At 39.0% G+C, this 25,879-nt stretch overlaps 1 protein-coding gene across 2 annotated transcripts in view; it reads right to left on the reverse strand.

Annotated features, from left to right (window-relative positions):
- Positions 1-6,732: 6,732 nt before the first annotated feature.
- GDAP2 (ganglioside induced differentiation associated protein 2) overlaps positions 6,733-25,879 on the reverse strand; it is a 67,644-nt gene continuing 48,497 nt past the window's right edge. Inside the window, exons 13-14 of one of the 2 annotated variants that reach the window (XM_045478822.1) lie at positions 19,116-19,259; positions 6,733-15,232 (exon numbers count right to left, since the gene is read on the reverse strand). In XM_045478822.1, the coding sequence (XP_045334778.1) occupies positions 15,185-15,232; positions 19,116-19,259 (192 nt within the window). In that variant the 3' untranslated portion in view covers positions 6,733-15,184. The remainder of the gene's footprint in view (positions 15,233-19,115; positions 19,260-25,879) is intronic. The other variant, XM_045478823.1, reaches the window with a different exon arrangement.

A 25,879-nucleotide genomic window follows, 5' to 3' on the forward strand; every position in this document is an offset into this window, starting at 1 on the left:
CTGTGGGGGCGCCTGGGTGGCGCAGTCGGTTAAGCGTCCGACTTCAGCCAGGTCACGATCTCGCGGTCCGGGAGTTCGAGCCCCGCGTCAGGCTCTGGGCTGATGGCTCAGAGCCTGGAGCCTGTTTCCGATTCTGTGTCTCCCTCTCTCTCTGCCCCTCCCCCGTTCATGCTCTGTCTCTCTCTGTCCCAAAAATAAATAAACGTTGAAAAAAAAAAAAAAATTTAAAAAAAAAAAAAAAATAAAGAGAGACTGTGGAGTGTGACCCAGGACACTTTGGACGAGGCAGATTCTTAGAATCATATGGAAAACCGTGAAGTGCACAGCAAGAGGGTTTAGAATCACAGTCTAGCCCTGATTAAGCAGAAAGTCTGTGTATTTAGTACCACACAGTAAGTGGATCAATGACTCTGTGTGCTTCCAGACATTCCAATATCAGATATAGGGCAGCCATGGGGAGTTAGGCAAATACAAAATACACCAGTTATTACTATTAGATTCCAGAACTTTTCCCTGCTCAGCCCAGGAGGGCACCCTGGTCATTCTCATTACAGTGATGCAAGCATCTGTGATCAGTTAATGTCCAAACATAACCTCTTTGCAACACTTGGACTAGGCTTTCCCCAGAGCTCTCTTGTAAGTGGGGAAGGATCTATTAACTTGTTGCCTATCAAGGTTCTCCCTGGATGCTGGAGTGAGTGAAGAGGAACTTTCAGGTAGGTGAGTACATTTTAGTACAGATAGGAGGACTGACAGGATAGGTGGGCAAGAACTGACGAACAGATATCTGCCTAGTCCCTCCTGGCCAAGGATTTTGTCTATCCCTTGTTGTGACAGAACTGGTCATTAACATCAGATTCACACTTGTCTTGCATGTTTACAAATGTCCCCACCAGGCTAGAAGATGCATGAAGTTAAGGACTCTGACCCTCTTGTGCAAGCCTGTGTTCCTACAGCCCAGTGCATGGTAGCTGCTTAACAAGGATTTTCTGAGTAGGTAGTAAGTAAACTTGTGTCTAGTAACTGTTTAGTAGAACAAATATAGTGGATTCAGTTGCTCACAACTGCAACTGATTCTTATTGTTTGTGGTAGTTACGTTTTATAAAGGTGCTGGGACACTAAATCAGTGAATCCTGAAACACTGCTGCTAGGAGAAATACGAGGTTCCACTCGCTGAGCCTCTGGTCAAAACATTTTTCACCAACCAACCAATCAATCCGTAACTTTGTTTTCTGTATGTTCCTGTTTAAAGATCCCTTACATGGTTGACTCACTAACACTTGTGGCCAACAGCACCGTACAACTCATGCCTGAACGGAGCTCATCTAGCCCATTTATTTCTTCCCTAAGGAACATCACAGCCTTCCTGCGTTTAGGAATACCAGACAGCACTTGAGTGCTGCATTGGGAGCCATTTTAAACAGAGAAATCAACAGAGAACAAAAATGCAAAACACCTGGCACTAAATGAACCAAAACCAGGAGACTTGTTTATGGCATGGGAGCTGAAACGAGGAGGCAGAGTGCCATCTGGTTCCACCTCAATCATTTTGCTGTCATGAGGGAGAAAATAGAGAACCTCTTTGGTGTGATGGAGAAGAGTAATGGACCCAAGAGGTAGTTTACGGTTAGCATCCGGGTGCCTGGCAGGTCCCCCAAGCACACGGGGCCTCTTGAAGAGCTACATTCATCTGGGGATGATTACATGAAGACAGGAGGCATTAGGGAGGTGAGCGCGGAACTAAATAATCACCAAGTTATAAAATGCCAGGTTTAGCAGGTAGTCCTTGAACACTGAAAAAGACAAATCTGGAACACGTGGAAGATTGTATCTCACAGAGTAAAAATAAAAAAATAATGGATGGCATAGGCTTGAAATAGCTTCTGAAGTTCAGAGACATTCACAGGTGGATATTAAGGAAAGGCAGGAAGTGTTAGGGAATTCTTAAGAATGCACCACACTGAATTGTTTGGACTCTGCCGAGGTGATGTGACACGAGCATCTCTTGTCCGTCTCCTAGCCTGGCAAGAGAGGCATGCTGACGACGGTGCCCAGGTTCGTGTGGGGTAACTTTACCTGAGGGTAGCTCCAGGGGTAGGTATTAAGCATTCATCAGTGCCCACTCTCTCTGAGTGTGTGTGTGTGTGAAGGCCCAGCTGTCGGGAAGGACAGAAACGGCTCTGGCCACTTAGGCTTTCTGGCTCGTTTTATGGGTGACTCAGTCTCCACCATCCTAGAAGACTGTACAAAACTCCTCTGCAAGGCTGTCTCATCACCTCAGAGCCTTCCCACAGGTTTCCACATCTTGTTGGCTTGGTAGAAAATCAGCTTCTACCTCCAGGTCTAGTATTTGGTCATTAATGAAGCAATTTGGGACCTGAAACCCAATCCTCACTTAACAGCCCTTCCCCGGGGTGGAGGGAAGCAAATTATTCAGAGTTAATGTTGTGAAGCAAAGTTGCTAACCAAAGGAAAGAAAATTTGGCTATCCATAGAAATGTATTATATGGGGATCCTCTTAATTCTTATGCCTTTCCTGCTCCTAGGACTCATCAAGTAGTTCCCAAATCCTGATTGACCAAGTGATTCTCCTGCTTCAGATCTTACTTCTTGGATACCATAAGCATAAATACATTTTGTTTTCAGCAATTATTTAAAAACCTACTACATGTCAGCGACTGTTCAAGGAGATATTGAGAACACTGCAATGAACAAAACAGAAAGTCTATGTCCCTAGTTATTCATATATATATATATATATATATATATATATATATATATGACCTATATATTCATATATATACATACATATATGAATATGGCAATAAATGTAGTATTTAATAAATGTGGCACTGACCAATCAGAAGAGGTGCTAGCCATAGTCTTGGCATAGGGTTCTGGAAGGGCAGGTGGTATTACCCCTTTAGTTGCTAGGATTGTGTGGAGATCCAGGGAACCTGGGGGAAGGATGGGGGTAGTAAAGGGCACCTGCAGGGCTCAGGATGGCAGCTATTTTGGTACTTTTAACAGTTGATGTGGTTGAACATGAGCCCTGGCGGTAAGTGCCATGGGGAATATTAAATGGCACGACACGACCAAAGAGTGAATAGAGTGACTTATCCCAGAAACACAGTAATACTCATGTTTTAGAAAGCAAACTTCTTTCGGGGGGCGGGGGGTGGTCAAGGGCTGGTGGGGGGGGGGGTGCAGTAAAGGGAGTGCAAAGGGAGGAGCAAGTGAATGCAGTACCTGAATGTTCAAGTCTCCGTCAGCAACAGACTTTGTTTTTATAGCACTCCGTGAAAACAAAATACCCTTAATCTCACAGTTTACCTGAAATGAGTCATGACCTAAAGGTTCTGATGTAAATGATGAGAGTATGTAAACGGCAGATGCTTTAGAGGAGAAAATAAAAATCAGTAACATCTGAATTTAATGTCTGAATATTAATAACCCTCTCTCTCCTTAACAGGAGACCATGGTATGGAATGCGATGTGGTAAGTAAATGACAAGAAGGAGAAGCAGCAGAAGGCCAATCCTGAGTAACACGCTGGACGCAGATCCAAGTGGCTTCTGAGCAGTGAGCTGTGAATGTCACCCTCACAACTGTATTTCTGAAGGCAAAAAATTGCATGTTAGTCCTAACAGGCTGTGGTTTCTCACTTTTCCTGTTGAAGCACTTGGGACCAATAAATGTCATTTTTTAAGTGGTAATTTTTGAGAAAGTGACTTTTAAGGGAATCAAGTTTTGAGAAATATGCCTGGGAGCCATGAGTGACTACAGAAAACATGTTAGGCCTTAATGTTTAGTGCCCTTGATATAATTATTTCAAGAAAAGGAAAGAAATAAGACATCTCCAAATCCTGTTTCCATGCTTATGAAAAGAACTGTGATCAACATTATTCAGAACACATAAACAGCATCTTCTTTCAATAGTTGGCCAAATACTTAATGTAAGGTTTCTTAGTTTGAGATTTATCTGGAGAGATGATCCAGAACTTTAAAATAGTTTCTCAGAGGTGTCCCTGACCTAAGAAAAGATGAAGAACCACTGGCATAAGGGAAAATTCATTCATTCATTCATTCATTCATTCATTCATTCATTCATTCATCTGTTCGTTCATTCATTCATTGCACAAGCATTTATGCAATGTCCGTTATATACCAGGTACTAGGCTAGGCACTGGGCATATAGCACGTAATGAGTCCAATAAGCTCCCTATTCCCATGCAGTCTGTATTCTACTGAGTGGGTTGGGCAGGCTTATGGGGTTTAGAACCCTGGGCAAGTTTTTTGCTTCTCTGAGCCTCCCTGCTTCATCTGTAAAGTAGGAATAAGAGGATAAGAACAAAAATGAGTCAAATATCTAGTACAAAGGTATAAATACAATAAATAATAATTATTATAAAACTCCCATCGCCCGGAGGAAGTAGGCGTAGGTCAGAGAGGTAGTGCTATCTTCATTTTTGTAGATACAAAGGTTAAGCTCAAAGGGGTTGCATGAATTGTGTTAGGCAAGGGAGTGATCAATACATAGCTCTGATCTGGGCTAGCTAGTTGATACACTGACTGGCTCTTGATTTTTTCTTTCTCCAAATTGCTTTTTCTTAATTAGGACTCTACTGGATTCATCAGTTTTAGAGAAACACTGAATTACTTAAAACGGGGGTTGGCAAACGGTGGCCCGCTGCCTATTTTCACATGGCCCTCAAGCTGAGCATAATTTTATAGTTTTACACGGTTGAAAACAAAGAAAAATATTATTTTGTTATACTTGAAAAGTTAGTTGAACTTTACATTCCAGTCTCCATAAATAAAGTCTTATTGAACACAGGCACACCCATTTGCTCAAGTACTGTCCGTGGCTGCTTTCATGCTATAGTGGCAGAGCTGAATGGTTGTGACAGAGACCATATGGCCTGAAAAGCCTAAAATATTTATGATATGGCCCTTGACCAAAAAAGTTTGCCAACTCCTGACTTAAAATGTCATTTTCTCTTGAAGGAAAGACATACCAAATACATCATCATCTTCTGAACTGGGAATGTGACATAATTTAAGATTAAAGAGCCAAGATTAAGTCTGGAAAGTGAGACACTTTTGATCACACCAATTAGAATACTTAAATGAGACACCAGCTAGTGTTTATGAGACTTTTGGAAGTATTAAGTCATTTGATCCTCAGAATAACTCTAAGAGGTAAGTACTCTTTACATATAAGAGGGCTGAAATTCAAAGAGGTTGGGAGACGTGTCTGGGTCACACAGCCAGTAAACGGCTGAGCTGGGATTTGAATTGAGGTCTATGCTTCTATATACCAGACAAATGCCACACAATGGACAGCCTGATAGCTTAAGGAAGACACTCTGTATAGATAGATTTACCCAATCTTCTCTGCCTTTCCAAAACGTATTCCCTAAAATTACCTGATGGGCAGTTTCTTTACTGCTCCCAGTTTCTTCTCTTTTTTTTCTTCTGTAAAATGGGGGAAATAATCTCATCTGCAAGTTTATTTTAAGAGTTAGGGATAATATATTCACAATGTCTGGTATCCTGTAAATGACAGCTGCTATTATTTCATTACTACTGTGTCGGGATGTTTTTGTAAGATGCATGTATAGCAAATCTGCTAAGGCAACTCTAGAGGCAGGGGGAGGTGGTGGCTATGAGAGAAAAGTAGAGTTAAATACGTCCCCTTGTCCCTGAAAGGCGTGGCAATCAGTCCCAGGCTGTCAGTTGCCTAAATTAGGCATTGACATTGGACACGCTCGCTTCTGTACAAAGTAGCTTATGGAGTAGCTACTACGTGAGAATCAACACCACACGTGAGGACGCAGTGATCGTGCTGGAGAGGAAACGGGACAGGCAGCAGTTGGGAGGTCAAGGGAGAGTGAACAGTTGGAAGCTGTACTTTAGAATTCTCTCTCGTGAGGAAGGAAACTGGGAAGAATGGCAATAAGAAGGAGCTATGCCACTACTTGGAACCCCTAGGTTGGCGACCAGGGCAAATGCCTGCGGCCAGATTTCTCTAATGTCCAATCTGGTAGCAGGCATTTCCCCTGGTCGCCAGCCTAGGGGTTTCTCTTTTACCAAGAACAAATGTCAGTGACTTTCTTAGTGCGGGCCAGGCACTGCGCCAAGTGTTGTGACCGTATTTTCTCGGGTGATTCTCACAACCATCTTGGGAAGTAGACACTGCTATCAATGTTTTATAGGTATGAAAACTGAGGCTTAGTACGGCTAAGTGACTCCATAGCCACAACAGCACTCCTGTTAAGCATCAGTCAGGATCGGAATCTAGTCTTTTGACACTGATTCCACTGCCCTTTCAATTACTCCTCAGTTGCTATGGCTAGGGACCTATGTGGGTATTAATTCATTCAATAGATACTTATTGAGACACTGTTCTACCCATCGTGCAACATGGAGTTGTGTCTTAGAGGGAGGAGTAAAGTCCAAACAACGCAGGAGGAAGGTGGAGGAGAGTGGGAATGGAGAATGACTCTTAACGGGTATGGGGCTTCCATTTAGGGTGTTCTAAAAGTAGATGGTGGTGATGGCTGTGTAACACTGAGCATACTAACAACCACGGAAGTATACATTTTAAATGGATGAATTTTATGATATGTGAATTACATTTCAATAAAGATGCCAAAAAAAGTAAAGAGAAAATTAAAAAATGCACATACCAATAAAGGATATACTCCATAAAACTAGAATAGAAATAGGTATAGTCACGAGAGCTTTTATATCCATAAGAATATAATATAGGATGGTATTATATTTACAACTTGATTTTGATACATATCACAATAAATTATATAAACATAAAAACAAGACAAACAAAAAGCCCGAGATGCAGAGTAGTCTTACCCTATGCCACTCCACTAAAAACTAAGAAAAAAAAAAAAAAAAGAAAAAATGGGGTTCTTGCCTTTTTCTCACTCCTTGTATAACTCCCATGAGGGTACGTGAGGCTCCAAACCGACTTTACTAAGACAACATTTTCCATAGCAACAGGATGGATTCAACAAGGAAATGATAGCACCTCATAGTTCTGGTCTTGTACTAAGTGTTTTGCAAAGAAAACAACTGTGCAGCATGTCCGCTGTGAACTGTGAACTGTGCATTCACTTACCTAACTTTAAGTTGACTGATAACTCTGCTGCTAATTCTTGAACTCTGGTCCTCCCAGGGAACTTGGCTGAGCAAGTGCAACTTAGATAAAAAAAATAAATGATAAATAATAAATTAAAAAAAACAAAACAAAACTTGTTTAGAGGTCTCAGAGGGAATGTCAAAGGCAAGGGGCCGTGCAAACATAGTTAAACCAAAGGGCTCCAGCTATAGATGGCAAGGTCATCCTGAAACTACCTACTATCGCCATGATCTGGCTGTGAGTGCAACGTTGCTGCCTTAACCTGCCTGGCCCTCTACTTCCTCATCTGTTTGAGAACCTATGCCCCTTTCATAGTAAGTTTTAACACTTACTTTGTTATTAGAAATAAAATTCACAGATAACAACCCACCTAAGACAATGTGTTAAACCAATGTTATCATTTACAATAAGCATTTCAAAATGAAAATGTCAGACACATCTCAACTAGAAGACATAATGAAATAGTCAAATGCTTTGGATACCTCCTTATAAAAAAATAAATTTGGATTTTTTTTAAATTCAAAGACGAGAGGCCATTCCATTCAAAGTTATAATGAATTGATCTTATTTGCTTTTAATAAAAGAAAGAGGAAAAATAACTTGAAGTAGGGCTTACAACCCAAATCAAGTTAACAGGCTGCTAAAACTGGAGAAAAGCAGGTAAAACTGGGCCTTATCTGTAATGTGAAGCCGGAACAATTTTCCAATGCTGGGCTACAGGATAAGGCAGAGAGGACATCTTTTCTATCTTGATGGAGAGCCATACATTCATTGAACTTAAAGATCTTGCAGATGGGGAAAAGAGGCTGGATCAGAAACAATAATTTCCACGACACAGATTATTATTATGCTTCTATAGAGGATGTCATAAAGAAAATATATATGTTTTTAAAAACAGACCTTACAAAATTCAGTGGCAGCCTCATGTTTCATGTATCTCCACTGCCTTAATAATTTGTGCAAGTATGTTTTAGGAAGTAGGGAAAGAACTTGATTTTGATACATACTATCTTTGTTAATAAATGAGTTCCTCTTGCAACTCTCTCCTGGTATTTTCTCCCAGCACCCAATTAGAAAAAAAAACACAAAACAGTAAAAACCCAGCCTACAGATATGCTTGTTCATAACTGGAGTTCTTTTCAGAACTCCAGAATTTATTTTAGAAAACTAGGAGAAGGTAAAAAACTTATTTGAAACTATTTTAAAGGACAGGGCAATTTTTAAAAATATGTCTCACAGGTGAAAATTAGATGTCTGCAGACTATTTCTCAGAACTATCAAAGAATATAATAGTGGTGAGGGGGAGGAATTCTTTTTTTTTTTTCTGCAAAAAAGCTATATCGAGATTCAGGAAGAATCTCATGTTATCATTAGTTACAGATGTTAAATGTGCAAGAGAACATTAATGTACAAGTTGAGCCTAACGGTCCTAATACCCTTTTACTGGACCACAACCTAGCATGATAGCCTTGAAAAACAATTCATATTTATTGTGTCAATCTCTTAGCACATTACACAATTGTTTAAAAAGACCTTAGCCACATCCCCTCCAGAGAAACATCATTAGTTTTATAGTATTTTTGAGAAAATACAAATTAAAATTAAATAAGCTTGTTAAATAAGCAACTTATATCAATGCTTTGTATTATTACTTAAGAGTATGAGTTTTGAAATCAGACTTTGATTTGAATCCTGATTCTCTCTCTCAATGTAGAAGGTAACATATATAAAGAGCTTGGCAATGTAGAAGGCACATACTAAGTCCTCAAATGTTAGTTGTTCTTTTTTTTTTAGTATTTATTTATTCTGAGGTGGGGGAGGGGCAGAGAGAAGGGGGGAGAGAGAGAATCCCAAGCAGGCTCCACACCCAGCGCGAAGCCTGACACGGGGCTCAATCTCATGACTGTGAGATCATGACCTCGGCCGAAATCAAGAGTTGGACACTTAAGCGACTGAGCCACCTAGGTGCCCCAGTTATTATCATTTCTAATCAAAGCAATGGTAGCTACCTTCTATAAACACTTAACCATCCATGCTTTATGAGCATTATTGCATTTCTTTCTAATTATCCAATGAGTATTATTATCCCTGTTGAACACATGGAAACACTGAGGTTCAGAAAAGGTGGAGAACCATGCCCGAGGTCTGAACCCAGGTGTGTTAGGGGCCAAAGCACCAATATTAACTAACCATCCTTAAAAATTCTTGGGTCAGGGGGTGGGGGGAACGGTGGGGGGGAATGTGAGTGTGTGGGTGTGTGTGTGTGTGTGTTTGGTTGGGGGAATCCATGAGTTTACTGTGAGAATTAGACATTTTTCGTGCTGATGAAAAACTTCAAAATAATTAATATTCATGTTCCGGATATTAGTTTATTAACATAAACTGCTTTAAAACCCAATTTTGCCAGGACATTTTAAGTGCCTACGTTCGTATTTATGTTTACTTGCACACTAAAGCTGGGTTCTGCTTTGGCTGCGGAAGGCTTACGGAGAACAGAGGCTGACTTAATAGGGCAACGATACATTCAAGCTAGATGAAAGCCAAGTGATACCACTATGTGCTAAACAAGTGAAAGGAACAGTCTGAACTGAGACACACAGGGGAGACAGCTGAGTCACTACGCAGCACACACAGCACAGGGCGGGTGTGTGCTAACTCTGAAGGAACCTGTGCTACAGGGCTCAGTACCATCATCACATTACGGGTGACAGTTCTGTTTGGGCAAAACATCGTTGTCCATCCTATTTCGTTAAGGTTACTTTAAGTTGTATTAGTTTTATGGTTTTGCTTGTATCTAATCTATAAACTTCTTCTGGTTTTATAATTGTGCAAGAACTGTAAGCGTAAAGCATTATACATAGCTTTATATATACTGAGATAACATAATAAATAATGGAGTAAACACTGAGGAACTAAGACAACCTCTCCTTACTAAAAGGGGATGTGCATTATTCAAGTTTGAGAAACACGCCTCTGTCATGCACTGCTTGTGTGCGTGGGCTTCAGCAGGTCATTTAACCTCTCTATCACCGTTGACCTCACAGGATTTGTAGGAGGATTAAATGAGATAATGAATCGGAGTGCCTGGCCCACAGAAAGGATTACGATAGTTATGTCTCCTTTCCTCGAAACAGGGAAAATATGAAAGCTGAATACAGTCTTGGCTCTTTTCCTTGTGGTCTTGGGACCAGGAGTATTGATAATCACCTGAGCTTGTTAGAAACTGAGAATCCCAGGCCCCACACCAGAGCTACTGGATCAGAATCTGCATTTTGACATATTGCCAGATGATTTATTGTATGTGCATTAACGTTTGAGAAACACTAGTCCAAGTCCCCATAGAGAAGGTTGACAGTAAAATTCACTGCATTTAACTCCATAGGTTAACTTTGGTGATTACAGAAAATCCAGGTGTAAATGACCAAAACAAACTATCCCACCCTATGGTTCAATATAAACACTACCATTTTACTACTGGCTCTTCATAGGCTATATTTACAGAGTGATGGGATCTAACTTCAACTTCAGAAAGACCAAAATATATTTTTAAATGGAAAATATTCAGGGGCACCTGGGTGGCTCAGTTGCTTAAAACTCCGACTTTGGCTCAGGTCATGATCTCGCAGTCTTTGAGTTCGAGCCCTGCGTCTGGCTCTGTGCTGACAGTTCAGAGCCTGGAGCCTGCTTTGGATTCTGTGTCTCCCTCTCTCTCTCTGCCCCTCCCCCTGCTCACGCTTTGTATCTCTCTCTCTCTCAAAAATAACATTAAAAAAAATTTAAAAAATAAAATATTCATAAAAGCATTCTGAATTCTGAATAAACACATTTTAAGATCATGTCAAGAAAATATTTTTGGGTCTTCTGTGCCCAACAGCAATTAAAATCATTTACATATGTTAAACTCTTATTTAAATATTTTGGCCCACAAGAATTGGTCTAACAAAGTGCTGGCTCAGTTTATGATGACTGTGCGCTTACACTAACAAAACACACCGCAAAGGAAAAGTATGATTGTATATACAAAATGTATTAATTTTAACCGTTCAACAAAAATATTAGATCATTCAGCAGTTACGATTTTGTTAGTGTAATTCACCTATAGAATATCTGTTTTTCTTCTTGAACTCAGTGACCCTATACATTTCATGCTTGTTTCATGTAAAAAGATTAGACACTATTCCTGGAAGCAAGGAAAACAAAATTAACTAATATCCAAAAGAGCCACTAACACATAAAGTGACCTTGATATCATCTGCTTAAGGGCTATTCTGATAGAATCAAAGCTTGAACTATGTTATTTATTGCTCTGTGTTATCTACATATGGGCCATAGAAACCACATTCAAAGAATGTGATGCAAAGTGGATTACTGGGTGTGTGTGTATGTGTGTGTGTGTACACACATATATATTCACATACATATGTATGAAGGTAGATGTATATAGGATGTGTATATGTATATGTATATGTATATGTATATATATACAGGGTTTGGCCTACTGGGCAATCCTTACAATCTCTGGGTTCCTGATATGACCTAGATCACAGGTAGAGTCCTCCTTTAATCTTTCATGGTTTCAGGCAATCCTGAACCAGAGTCAATCATGTACCATGAGGTATATCAGTGCCAGTGTAGGTAAAACATTCTAGTGCATGTGGACTATGATGACCATAACTTAAGAGAACTACCATCTGAAACTCACTGGCCATCTCCAATTTTAGAGGTGTATATGCTGCTACCTTATAGTCCTCTGGGTCATTAATACAATCAATCCACTGGTCTTAAAATACAGTCCTCCTTCTAGTACTTCAAATTCTAATCATTTCTATTCATATATTAATCAACATAAACTCTCTCTATATATACATACACAATCAGGGGAAACAGAAAGAGCGATTTGTAGCTTATACCGAAACCACATTTTATCATTTTCTTATTAACTATTGCAAAGAAAAGAAACCATTATCTACAGTATGAATTCATTAAACAATATCTAAGCAAATGGAGAACAGGGAGAAATAGTCAGGCCCTGTTCTTCTACTGGAGTGGTTACTCTCATCCCTCTCTAGAAATGCAAGATATTTTAATCCTTTCAGATTTCAGATATGTGATCAAAAACCTGTATCCATTTTTCCTGTCAAAACTAAAAATCCTGTTGTTTGGTCTCAAACTACTTGGGTTCCTTTGAAAAAATAAATATAACAGAGCACCAGCCAGTGAAATAAGATGTATATTAAAGAAAAGAAAATCTTGAAACCACTTGATCTCTAAGCTTTAGGAGTCTAATAAAGATAGTTTTTTTCCAGACGTTATTTTCGCTAGCAAGAAACTTGGATATAGAGGAGTTAAGAAGAACCCAAATATATGCTGAAGAAATGTACTTGTTTAAAAAATCCTATTATGCCTTGGATGAATTAATGAATTAAATTAAAATTTTAGAAGTTGTTTCTTCCTCAATTCGACTAGCATCTGGCATGACCGAAGTTGGATTAAATCAAAGACTTGGTGGGGCTTTAAATTAACATCAGATGCTAGTGCTCATCTCCACCCAGTCACCCTTTTACCCTCTAATGTGTCCCTGGAAAATGGCATGTTATCCAGACAACTCAACCTGTTGACAAAGGCAGATACATACTGAACTTTACATGATCATTTCACCATAAGGTCACTATGTTCCCCTCGTAGGACTTAATGCGCTGAAACAACTTCATTATATAACACTCTAGGCAGCTATAAAAGCATGAGCTTGGTCCCATACCAAATTTAGTTTCACTGAAAAGTACAGCCCTTATCTTTGGACACCATTAAATTGTGAAATGGGGCTGGTATGCATATACTTTCATATTACCTTTATACCCTAGGATATCAATTGAACCAGAATTTCACTATATGTAGAATCTTGCTTGTGTTACTAGACATTAATATACTCATATGAATATAGCAGAGGGACATTCTTTCCAAATTATTCTTTCCAATAATTTTAGTTCCTTTTGAACGGCAAAGTAGTTTGCAGCCTCTATTATCTACAGAGGAAATGATTCAGGCCAGATGCCAACTGGAGGTAGCCCAGTCCACTTTCAAAAAAGAAAAGGTGGTATATTTTTAATGACCGCTCCCAGTGACCCCAACTCTGATCTAATAATAGCCTGGAGAAGATGAAGATAATTTTTCAGATTTTTAAAGCTCAAAGCTTAAGGGATTTAAAGCAGTGCTATCAGAGAGGAAGGAGGAAGCCTAATACCAGCCAACTGACTGGCTGTCTGGATCTGATGACCTAGGGAACATAACAGGAAACTCTTACCAAATAAGCACATATAAGGAGCTAAGTGGCTTTGCTATCTGATGCAAAGCAAATGGGTCCAGTACATACAAAAGAGAAGAGGGTTTATCGAAGAAATGTAAAGCCCCCTGTTGCTTGAATGGAGCTAATACAACTATAGGGGAATTTCTCTGTCATAAAAGGAGGAGGTTTCCTTTATCGCCACTGAATGATTAACTTGGGCACAGATGTATGGGACCTTTGGAAGCACTGATCCTGAACACACTGGAACAGAAGGGTTCTACTTTTCCTTCCCTGAACCGCCAATGTACAGGATGGACTGAGGGAGGGGCGTGGCATAGGAATCAAAAGGAATATGAAGACAACCAGACGGAAATGACAGTGGTTTGACCTTAACTCAAGAAGAAATGTTTAAAATGGCTAACAGATGCCTCTTGTTAAAGTGTGGCATTGGGGGAGGAGCAGGCCAGAAGAAATTCTGGACAAAGTAGGAAGGAGGTCCTCACGGTTGGGATTTTTCACTAGCAGCTCTTGTCCCAAGAAAAGAAAAATGACTCAGAAGGTGCCAAGGACAAGAGGAGTGCCTGGTAGTACCCTCAAGTCTATTTATTATCATTTAAAGACTGACCGAAACGACACCCTAGATAAGCTCCGCTAGCATTTTGCACCCAAAGGCATCAAAAGCCCTTTCTAAATGCTCTTAGGATACCTCTGTGAGGTAGGTATCGTAATTCTGGTTCTTATTCATAAACAAGCTAAGGCACAAATAGAGTCTGAGTGGCAAATGCGATCTGGAATTTCATTTGCTGCAACAAACTTCCTCCATATTGATGTAGGCAACTCAAGAGACACTGCGAGGAAATGTCCTTAGAGGGAGTAGCTTTAAGAGCCAAACAAAATCACACCTCTGGGAAGACCACGCTCTCGAAAGGGTCACTGATGGAGTCTAAGAGATACCTTTCACTTAAGAGTACTAATAAGTGAAGTCCTCTAAAATAAGGCAATCAAATCACCCATGATTATAGGAAAAAGGCGGAAGATATGGTCTTATTGTCCTCCACTACTGAGACCAGAACAGTGGCAATCTTAACAAATCATAATCCAAGGAACTTTAGTCCTTAAATCTTCGTCTTAATTAGTGCAGGAAGATTTTTGGTCCTATATTTTGGACCTATATTTTGCTAATGATTTTGGTATTTTGATCAGATACATTTTGATCAGATACATTTCCACATCCTTGATCCCAGACAATTCTCTTTTATCATAACCAAATTATCTGCATAAAATGTAGTGCCAGGATCTGAAGCAAACAATGCATCTATGGTCAGCACACACTGGTTCTATATATTTTGAGAAACAGTGAAGTACACAAAGGAAGCGTGCAATGTTAGAGAGATGGCATGGACAACATTGGTGGCTGGTCTAACGGAGAATCTAGTGTCCTCTCAGGAAACTGAAGATACTCAAAAGTTGCTCCCCGATTTCTATTAACAACCCTCTAAAAATGAACATTTTCATTTGATACAAATATACAAATTTAAAATAAGTGTGCAGTTCGGAATGGCCTACCATTTTCAGATTGCTTATGTGCCAGAAAATATACAGTCAATAAAAAAATACCAGAGAGGTGGGGACAAAAGGCTCTCTGGATCTGAAGAGCAAAAATCAATATCACTTCAATAGGTAGCAATTCGTGGAGAAAGTGACGTTCCTGGAAACCAGTAGCGCTAAAAGATGGCAGGTCACAAATCTGGTGATGGGGGATAAGATGTATAGTAAGGCCCATTTTCCTGTGGAAGAAAAAAAAAAAGACAAGAACATTAAGTAATAAAACCAATTCAAATGGGAATGTGAAAGAACGGGATTTACAGTCGGCGATATGGCCTCTGTAAAATGTCTAGCACATGCGTGGCCCTGAGCAAGGCCCTCAGCCATCAAACCAGGTCCGCTGGAGTCAGCCAGAGCTGGTGTAGAGTAGGCAGAGGTAATCAGGATGGTAATATTTTTAAATAACCTCATTACTTAATATTTAATTCTATATACCAGACACTTTGTCGGCACTTTCCTTTCATTATCCCTTCATATTCTCACATAATGCCATGAAGTAGATAACATCCTCTTTTTACAGAAGAAGACACCAAGGATCACACAGCTTGCAGAACTCACCCAAGGCCAGCCAGCAGTAACCAGAAGGGTCTGAATTTAAATCCTCGTCTATTCAAATCTAACACCCAGATTACTTTTTTTAGACTGTATTGTCTTACTGTGTGCTGCATCTTAAATTAACATAGAATGATGGAAAACAAGAGTAAGGGCAAATTTCCTGACTTCATTTTGGCTAACTTTATCTTAATAAAAAAATGAAGACAGTTCACTTTATGGTAGATGGACCTCTGATTATACTTATTGGACTTAGGATTCATTTCTCATATCTAAGGAAAGTATTTGACAAAAAACTTGTTTGTCAGTAAATCATAAACAGAACTGTTTAGCACCAATGTAGATAATAATAAAGCAGAATGGCGGACAGATGAAAATAGCATTGCTTTACGGTACATTTACATTATTGGTTATGACAGAGCATTAAATGTATCTGGTTTTGAACCCAGTAGGTGGCTAAATGTTATCTAAGGGAATCAAAAGCTCTAATATTCTTCAGAGCAGATGCTCTAGGGCAAGAATTGATCTTGGGACCTTAGGCCGGAAAACAAGAGAATATCTAGGAAAACTTACTTTCTGATTACAAATCTGACCAGATATTAAAAACATTTCTAAAAATTAGGTAGAAACAAATCCTAGGATTGGCTGCCTTTCATGTTATTTGAAAAAAAGTTAAGGAAAGCCTTTTTGCTTTTGTTTTGTATTTCAGAATTGCCCATCAAGATCTTTCATACTAACCAATCCTATATCCTCAACACGCATGGAAGCTATGCTTACGAAACATGCCTCAACAAATAAATCAACTTTGAAGTTCATCTGAAAAGAAATAGTTCACTATCTGTCTTTAAGATTTCTCCGTTCCATTTGACTACCATATTGTTTTAGGTTTCTTACATCCGCATTAAATTGTGATAAAGTAGGAAGGGCAAATCTAATTCTTAATGCTATGAAATAGAGCTTTTTACATTAGTCTCACACTGTGCAAGAGACTGCCGTGCAATCTATTTTCTCTATTTCTGGAAACAGTCAAAGAACTTTGAAGAATTGTCGCCAGGTAAACTGGTATACTCTTCTTCGACTACATTTATAAGAGTGCTGACTGGCTAGCTCCTTTTCTGAAATCGTCTCCGTACCATTTTGATACAGATAGATAAAAATTACCTTCTAACTACCTTCAAAGGTTCCTTTCATTCCCATAAAACTTATGTCACTATTCTAAGTCACACAAGACCCAGAAAATAGAAGCCCGCTGAGACCTGCCAACAACAAACGCCACATCACACCTACTATGTGCAAGGCATGACTGAACATGCCAGTAAATTAACTAACTCCATACTTAGTTCCTTTTCTCTAATCATACTTTCAATTCTTCCTAGCAAGAGAAAATGTTTCCTTACAAGGCAATAACCAACCACCTATTGGATCTCCACCTCAGTGTTCCACGGGCCACCTCAAACGCAGTGTCACAAACTGAACAAACACACTGCCTTTCTCTTCTCTCCCACCCCAACACTGCCCCCGCCCCCCATGCTCTTCCTCCAAAATGCCCCTCTGGGGTGGCGGCCACGCCATCTACCAAGTCTCCCACGGCGGAAGCTCTGGTAGTCACTTTAGGCATCTTTGCCCTTTCATCTTCCTGAATGGCTTCCTCAGTCACCAAATGCTGTGGGTTTTATTTCCTAAAATGTCTACTTCTAAATCTAAGATCTTCAAGCCCTTGCCATGAGCACTGCTGCTGCCCCAGCTCTAGCCTCCTTTCTCCTCCGATCCTCTACTCGCCTCTTCCTTGTCTCCCTGCCTCTAGTGTTATCCTTCTCCAGTCACGTTCTGCACTGTTGCTTTTGCCATGGTTCTAAACAGAAATATAATGGCAGTTCTCCCTTGTAGAACACTCCCCACTGACCACAGAGCCAAAGTGCTGCAAGTAACATGTAAAGCTCTAGCATCTAGTGACCTGCCCTCTGCCAGCCCTTTCCACATTGTCTGCTGACACCTTCTTTAGTTTCTCCCCTTTTTTTGTCCTTCTCTTTGGCCTTTATATATAGATGGCCTGATATCTCAATTTTAGAAAGCTCTAGTACAGGCACAGAGAGATAATCCAATGACCCAAGTGTTACATTATAGGTTGTTTTATTAAAATGTAATTAATCACATCATTAATTAGGCCTGCATTTCATATACAAAATAGAAGAAAAACCTAAAACAAGCACACAAACAAAACAGACAAACAAAACCAAGCTAGAGTGTGGTGTTGATATTTAAACGAAAGTCTGTTTTATGGGCCCCTAAGATTATAGAAAATGCGTTGGCTTAAAAAACAGTTGTTTGGGTTTTCTAACCAATGCAATCCAACTTGTATGTTCTACCCCAGAAAATATATTATAAATCCAGACACTAGCTTTGAACTGTCATTCCAAATTTTTGATCTCAAAATGTCTTTCAGTATCTTTCATTTCCCGCTATCCATTTTTTTTTTTAAATATTAAGAAGAGTGATGTATAGTTCAAATGAATAATAATAAGGCTATTTTCTACTCCAGCAATCTGCATGAACACAAATTGGTATTCTTCCCCCCCTTTCCACATATTCAACAATCTTTCTATGATCCAGCTACTCCAATTACAAATCCTCTCTGCACAAAAGCCAAATACGAAATTTTATTAGTCATTAGAACACATTAAATACTTTGCTCTTCACATAAAGGAACACAGGAATTATAGCTGAAGTTAAAGAAATGGTGGAGAGAAAAGGTCTTGTAGAATATTTATTTTGGTGTATACATGCTGTACAATAATTGGGGAAGAACAATCCATTTGAAGCTTAATATAACCTTCAAATATATTCCCTGATTCATGCATAATGTTATGTAATCAGCAACAGTTAAATAAGGAGACTGATGATCTTTTGGCCAAGCGTGTTACTTACTTTTGTTTTGTTTTTAACTACTAAAGCGGTAGTGAGAATAAACACAATGCGATGGATAGAGCTTTAATGAAACTCAAGAGTAGCCCTTTACTAGTGTTTGATATATTCACAAATTCATCTAGAAGTAATAATAATACTAGTGTTGCTTGTTCTTAAAAACATTAGATAAACTTTCAGCAAAATGAAACTTGCAGCAGGGTAAAGGCTAGGCTACCTTGTTTGAATTAATGCTGAAAATGTCAGACACCAAGAGATTCTTCTGACCTTACTTATGTAGATAAAAAGCGATTTAATCTTAAGGAAATTCGGCAGAGGTGGCAGAAAACTGACCATATAAGCAAGGGTTGGCTTCAAACCAGCAGAAAAATCTCCCATTGAAAAGTTAACTGAGGAAAAAGCTCTCTTAGGACAAAGCGTTTTCCTAGTTACTGCAGGAAGAGAATGTTGAATGATACTGCCAAGTTTACTAAAACACATGAATTGCATTAATACCATCTTATAATAAAAGGATGCTGTGCGCCTAAGCAGGGCCCCATAGAGCAGTTAAGATACTACACCGGGTGAGGGAGAACTCCTGGAACTTCTTACCCTGGCATCATATTCAAGGACAAAAGGTGGAAAATCAATCTGTTCTGGTGATATGGCAGAAAATAGCTGGTGGAGGCTGTCCACATGGTGGATTTTGTCCTTCAGTCCTGAGACAGAAAAGGTGGTAAAAAACCATGTTGATACCTAATCAATAGAAGAGAAACACAATTTAAGCCAGGGGCCAGTGTTAGAAATGCAAAACGTGATTCTGAAAATTTATACTAGATAGAACCTATTATTTCAAAGTTGAAACTGATGTCAGAAAAAGCTTATAATGAGTCGTATTTGTCAAAGTGAAGGTGGTAGCTCATCAGTGAATTATGCAATTAGTTTAGTGGATTATGGACAGAATTAAAAACAACCACAATAAAAAGGAAACACGCTAGAGCAACAATTACTAGGGAAGGTGATAAGGGGCGAGCCAAGTGTTTCGTGAAGCTTTCGCTTCTGTGAGGTGTCTGTATGCTTCCATGTGTAGTGTGTTGTCACATAATATACGCTTCTTACTGTGGGTTGTGGGCAAAAAGACCCCGCATTATTTGGTAGAATAATGGACTCAGTGGTACTCTGAAAATGGTTAACATTTCCAAATCTCAGAAACTCGTCGTTTTTCCAAATGAGACTGTGAAGAAAATTTGTGCCGAAATGTGATACATTTATTTTTCATTTGACATTTGGCATGCAGTCTTTCTTAGTCAAAGTGAATCTTCTGTGAACGTGAAGCCACCTTTACTCATTTCAGTTTACAACGTGCAAACCCTCTGTAAGAGCCAGTCTGCAAAATTTGTTGCAAAAAAGAAAAAATTATTAACAGCAAACAATAGTGACATAAACTAGGCAACAGCTGGAACTCACAAATTATTGTTCATCGCTCTCAACTGCTGATCTAATCAGTCATGTTTATCAATGGCTTACACAATGGCTCTGCGCAGTAGGTGCAATATTGTCGCTATCCCCATTTTATTTACAGAAGGAAACGTGCATGCGAACGTGTGCCCTGGGACAGTGCGCTACAAATGTACAACTGGGCACGTTACAAATACAGGACACTTCGGATATCTGCCACCGATGCCAGTCATTTTGTTAATTTCTTTTGTACAGTCTTACCACATTTTCCACTGGCTGTCCAAACCTTCCACATATTCTAAGGCCCCTAATATGACATACCTCCTTCTCCTTCACGCTTTCTTACAAGAAAAGGCATGAAAGAAGAGAGACAACACTGCACTGACTTATCAGGATCCTGTCCAGATTTGCAGAACTTGGTAGAGACTCATTTTCAATCATTATTTCTCCCTTCCAGCTCCAGATTACCCCTTCTATTGAGTTCTTAATACCAGAAATTTACACTGCATTTAGAGCACTTATTCCTGCTTCCTAGGATTTCAGTTTCTTACGTCCATTTCTATAATTTCCCTAGTACTTGGCAGACAATCATAGAATAACAGCCTAATGTTTTGTGAGACACAGACAGAACCAGCATTCTCAAAATATTTGATAGAGAAAGAATAAATAAAGATAGGACTTACTTTACAATGATTTTTATAGCTTGAGTCACTATTCTATTTTGGCTACACTACCAATGACTGGCATAAGGCCTCAAGTATTAACATTAGCCTCTCCGCTACCCTCTCCCCCTGCCCCAGTATTACCAAGTTTATTTAAAGGGGGGTGCTGGAGGGGAGGGGAGGCATTTGGCCTTGCTAGAACTAGGCGAGTTAATTTAAATCAAATTGAATAGTCACTCAATTATATACCCCCAATCAGTTTTTGACATCAGTTCCTTTAAAGTACATGCTGTTATATACCTCACGAATGTAAACTTCTGCAAACTAGGTTAGTGAAACTTGCAGATTAGAAGAAGCTCTCAGACTGGCCACAGAGGTAGCTAATAAACCAGTTAAGAGCTATGGAGAGGTCACAGACATGTTACAGATTCCAGAAGGAGGTTAAGAAAATTAGAAGATTGTAGAGTCTGGACAGAGAAGAACCAGAAGGCTGTGTTAAGACAGTAAACGTTTATGCAAGGCATAAACATCTGCTGGTCATCTGTGTCCTAAGCATTGAGTTGTACGTCAAACAGGAAAACAATGATAGAGCCGCTCCTCTAAAGGGAGCTTAGAGGCTAGTAGAGGAGCCAGATTATAAGCATGAGACTAACAACTAGCTAAGGCAAAATGTACTGACTGTAATGAATGGCCCACAGAGACACGTGACTACCTATGTATGCAAGGAGCCCCAGCCACTTGGAAAAAGGGAGAAACATACAGAGCTATAAGGGCCTATGCCCTTAGACTTTTGTGCCATTGTTCTCTTGCCTCAAAACCCTTTTACATGCTGCTTTTATAGTCCTGACACCCTTTCCCTCAATTCTTTGCCTGGCTAAGTGTTCTTCAGAGCTCAGATCAAAATTCACCCCAATGAGGAGGCTTTCTTTTACCACCCTCCACCCAAAGCGGAAAAGGAGCCTCCTTCTAAATGTTCCAACAACACTTTGTTTACTCATGTTACTGCAAAGCTAGCAATAGTATTATATTATCTGATTCTCTAAATAGACTATAAACTCCCTAATGTGGGGAATGTCTTATTCAATACCATATTCATAGCATCCAATTAATGCCCAACCAAAAAAGTAAGGAATTCAATATGTTTTGGAAGAATTAACAAATGGAGTAATAAGAGTTTCTGAGCTTATTACTTTAATACTGTTTAGGGCTGGTTTAATGTTTCTTCATTCTACAATAAAAATATATTGCCCTTCAATCGGTGCCTCGGTTTCTTCATCTATAAAATCAGCAAATTAGACTTAAATGATCTTTAAGGTCCCTCTTAATTATACAGTTCTACGAAAGCACTCCTGCATATGCCACACCAGACCAACATGGGGGCGGCGGCGGTAAACTCAAAGAGACGGTTGGATTGGGGAAGTTGAGGCAGCGATCTGTGAAAGAAACACATTTCTCTGTCGCACTTTCTGCCATTACCTTCTTCACATCCTCCATGTATTGCAAGAGAAAATTACTCAAAGTAGATAGAAGTAGAAACTCAGTTAACTTCTGCTCAGCAACCTGAGCAGAAAACTCAAGAACACTGTCTTCACTTTTTAAAATTTTAACTTTTATATAGCTTAACTTTTAATTTTCAATTATTTATAAGTCATATACATTTACATAGGTAAATTTGTATTACTTATTATCTACTATTTTAACAAACTGAAAAAAATGTAAAACTTGAAAAAGGACTGCTTTGATATTTTGTGAATGCCATAAATTCTTTCACCCAATTATTCACAAACGCAAAGCCAAGAACACAGAATCACAAAACAATATAAACTAGAAGACTGTTTACACACGTATGCACTAATCAGTTGGAGCCAGAATCAATGGTGGGTTTAAATTCTGTTACTTTGCCTTGTATTAGTAAACTTCTAAGGAGAAAAAGAGTAGTGATTTATCTGAGCAGTCAATTTATTACCACTTTGGGTGGAGTGGCCTGGAAAAGATCTGAAGAGTATCAAAATCAGAACAATGTGATTCAATTGTTTTATTAGCCCTTGATTTCATCTCATTATTTTATAATTACAAACACCCCATTTAGAGTTCTTGACTTAGTATAAAATAATGGTGGGTTTCATTACACATGGGTTTTATTCTCTCAATCCTAATTTTCCCCATCCCAAAATGTTATGAAGAGGTAATATAACAGTTTTCACTTTATTCATCTGGTCTTCAGCCTCTGCCCAGCCTGCCACTGACTCCTATCTGAAACAGTTCCAACGTGTGACAGCCAAGGCTAGTGGCTCTAACTCTGAAATTTCTGGTAATGTGTTTCCATCAAAGTCACAGGATGGATAGCTATTTATAGACTTTCTGTGTGGAGGAGGAGGGACTAAAGCCATATCTTAGCAAACAGTGGCTACACATTTTTATAAGTCTGGTATAAAGGAACACTATTCTGGTAAGTCTGAATTTGTAACAAAAGAAAATTATGAAAATGTTCAAATAGTCACTAAAGTTGGAAGGATTTTACAGTGAATACCAGCATAGCCACCACTCAAACATTAACACTTTCCTTATGTTTTCTCTATCACATATTTATCCATCCGTCTATCCATCTGTGGATCTTACGTTTTTGCATTTCCAAGTAAACTGCAGACATCAAGAAGCTGTCCCCAAATACAGCGTTCATATATCTCACTAGAGTTCAACGTTCACTCAGTTTCTTTGCTATAAAATTTACATTCGACGAAGTGCACAGATTTTGTGTGTACTTTTACTGTTTTGCCAAATGCACACACTGGAGAGGCAAAAACTCCTATTAAGTTAGAAAACATTTTCATCACCCCAGAATGTTCCCTCATACTCCTCTTCCCTTATGGCCCTCTCCACGGAGGCAAACAATGTTTTGATTTTTTTTCTACCATGGATTAGTCTGGTCTGCTCTAGAATTTCATATAAATGGATTCATACAGTATAATTTTTATGTAAGGGTTCTCCTACCCAGCTTAATGTTTTTAAGATTCTAGCATGTGGTTCTGTCTATCAGTAGTGTGTTCTCTTTCACTGCCAAGAAACACTGCATTACGAGAATATACTAGAGCTTAATTATTCATAATTCTATTGATGGGTGCCTGGCTGTTTCCAGTCTTCGGCTGCTATGACTAAAGCTGCTATGCACGTTCTCATCGAAGTCTTTTTTGGCACATAATTTTCATTTCATTTGTGTAAATACTTAGTGGCACTGATGGGTCACAGGCTAGGTATATATTTAGTTTACAAGAAATTTTCGTTAACTCTTTTCAAAGTAGTTGCATGATTTCCAACTCCCTCTTATGATGTAGGAGAACTCCTGTCACTTCACATCACTGTCAGTATTTGGTACTGCCGGTCTTCCAAATTTTAGCTATTCTGGTAGCAGTGTAGCAGTATTTCATTGCAGTTAAAAAAAACGTATCTTTTAAAATATAACTGACATATAATAAACTGCACATATTTGAAGTATACAATTTTTTAAGCATTGATATATATATATGTGTGTGTGTGTATATATATATATGTATATATATATACACACACACACACCCATAAAACCATCACCATAATCAAGAAAAAGGACATAGCCATCAGTCCTGGCGGTTCTCAGGGCCCTTTGCCACTCTCCCCTCCCACCCTCCTCCCTGTCTGCAGGTAATCGCTGCTCTACTTTCCATAATTACACGTTCGTTTGTGTGCCCTAGAATTTTATACGAATGAGATCATACGGTGTGCACGCTTGTCTGGCTTCTTTTACTCAGCATAATTACTTAGAAATCATTCGTGTTGTGATGTGCATCAACACTTCATCCTTTTTCATTACTGAGTAGTATTCTATTGTATGGATATACGAGTTTGGTTATCAGTTCTCCCAGTGACGGGCATAGCGGGGTCGTTTCCAGTTTGGGGCTACAATACAGCCTCCATGAGCGTTTGTGTATAAGTCTTTGTATAGATAGATAGATTTTCACTGGTCTCAGGTAAATACTAGGAGTGGAATGGCCAGATCACATGGTAGGTGTACGTTCAACTCTTTAAATAAACTGCCAGATTGCATTCCAAAGCTTCTGTAACATTTTACATTCAGATCAGCACTGCATCAGAATACCAGTTCTTCCACATTCTCACCAACATTTGGTATGGGCAGTCTTTTAAGTTTTAGCATTCTAACCGGAGTGCAATGATACCTCATTCTTAATTTGCACCTTCCCAATGACCAATTATATTAAACATCTTTTTGTGTGCTTATTTGCCATCTATATATTTTCTTTGGGGAAATGCTAGCACAAATTTCTTGCCCGTTTCTAAACTGAGTTTTTCCTTATTAGTGATTTCTGGGATTCCTTTATTCTAAAGAGAAATCCTTTTTCAGATAAATGCTTATTTACAAAGATTTCTCTCAGGCTGTAGCCTCATCTTTTCACTCTCTTAACCATCTTTAAAAAGGCAGAAGTTTTTAAATTTGATGAAGTCCAATTTTGTTTATGGGTTGTGTTTTGGTGTTGTATCTAAGAAATCTTTGCTTTACTCAGTGTCACAAAGCTTTTTCTCTTATATTTTCTTTTTAGAAGTTTAACACTTTTACGTTTTACAATTAAGGTCTTTGACCCATTTCCAGTTAATTTTTGTATGTGATGCAAGACATGGGTCAAAGTTGTTGTTGTTGTTGTTTTGCATATAGATATCTAATTGTTCCAGTATCACTTGTTGAAGAGAATGTTCTTTTTCCACTGATCTGACTTCACACATTTCTCAAAAACCAGTTATCTCTATACACGTGAATCTATTTCAGGGTTCTCTATTCTGCTCCACTGATCTAGTCTACCTTTATGCCAATACCTTGTGCTGTCTTGAGTACTGCAGTTTTAGAATAAGCTTTGAAAGCAGGGAGTGTTGGTCCTCAACTTTGGTCTTCTTTTAAAATTGTTTTGGCTCCATTAAAAAAAAAAAAAGTGGGGAGGGGGTGCCTCGATGGCTCAGTCAGTTTAGCGTCCGACTTCAGGTCATGTTCTCACGGTCTGTGGGTTTGAGCCCCACGTCAGGCTCTGTGCTGACAGCTCAGAGCCTGGAGCCTGCTTCTGATTCTATGTGTTCCTCTGTCTCTCTCTCTCTCTCTCTGCCCCTCTACCACTCATGCTCTGTCTCTCTCAAAAATAAATAAACATTAAAAAATAAATAAATAATAAATAAAATCGCTTTGGTTCTTTAGGTTCTTTGCATTTTTGCTTGTCA

Source organism: Leopardus geoffroyi, chromosome C1 (genome assembly GCF_018350155.1).
Source record: "Leopardus geoffroyi isolate Oge1 chromosome C1, O.geoffroyi_Oge1_pat1.0, whole genome shotgun sequence".
Lineage (NCBI taxonomy): Eukaryota > Metazoa > Chordata > Mammalia > Carnivora > Felidae > Leopardus > Leopardus geoffroyi.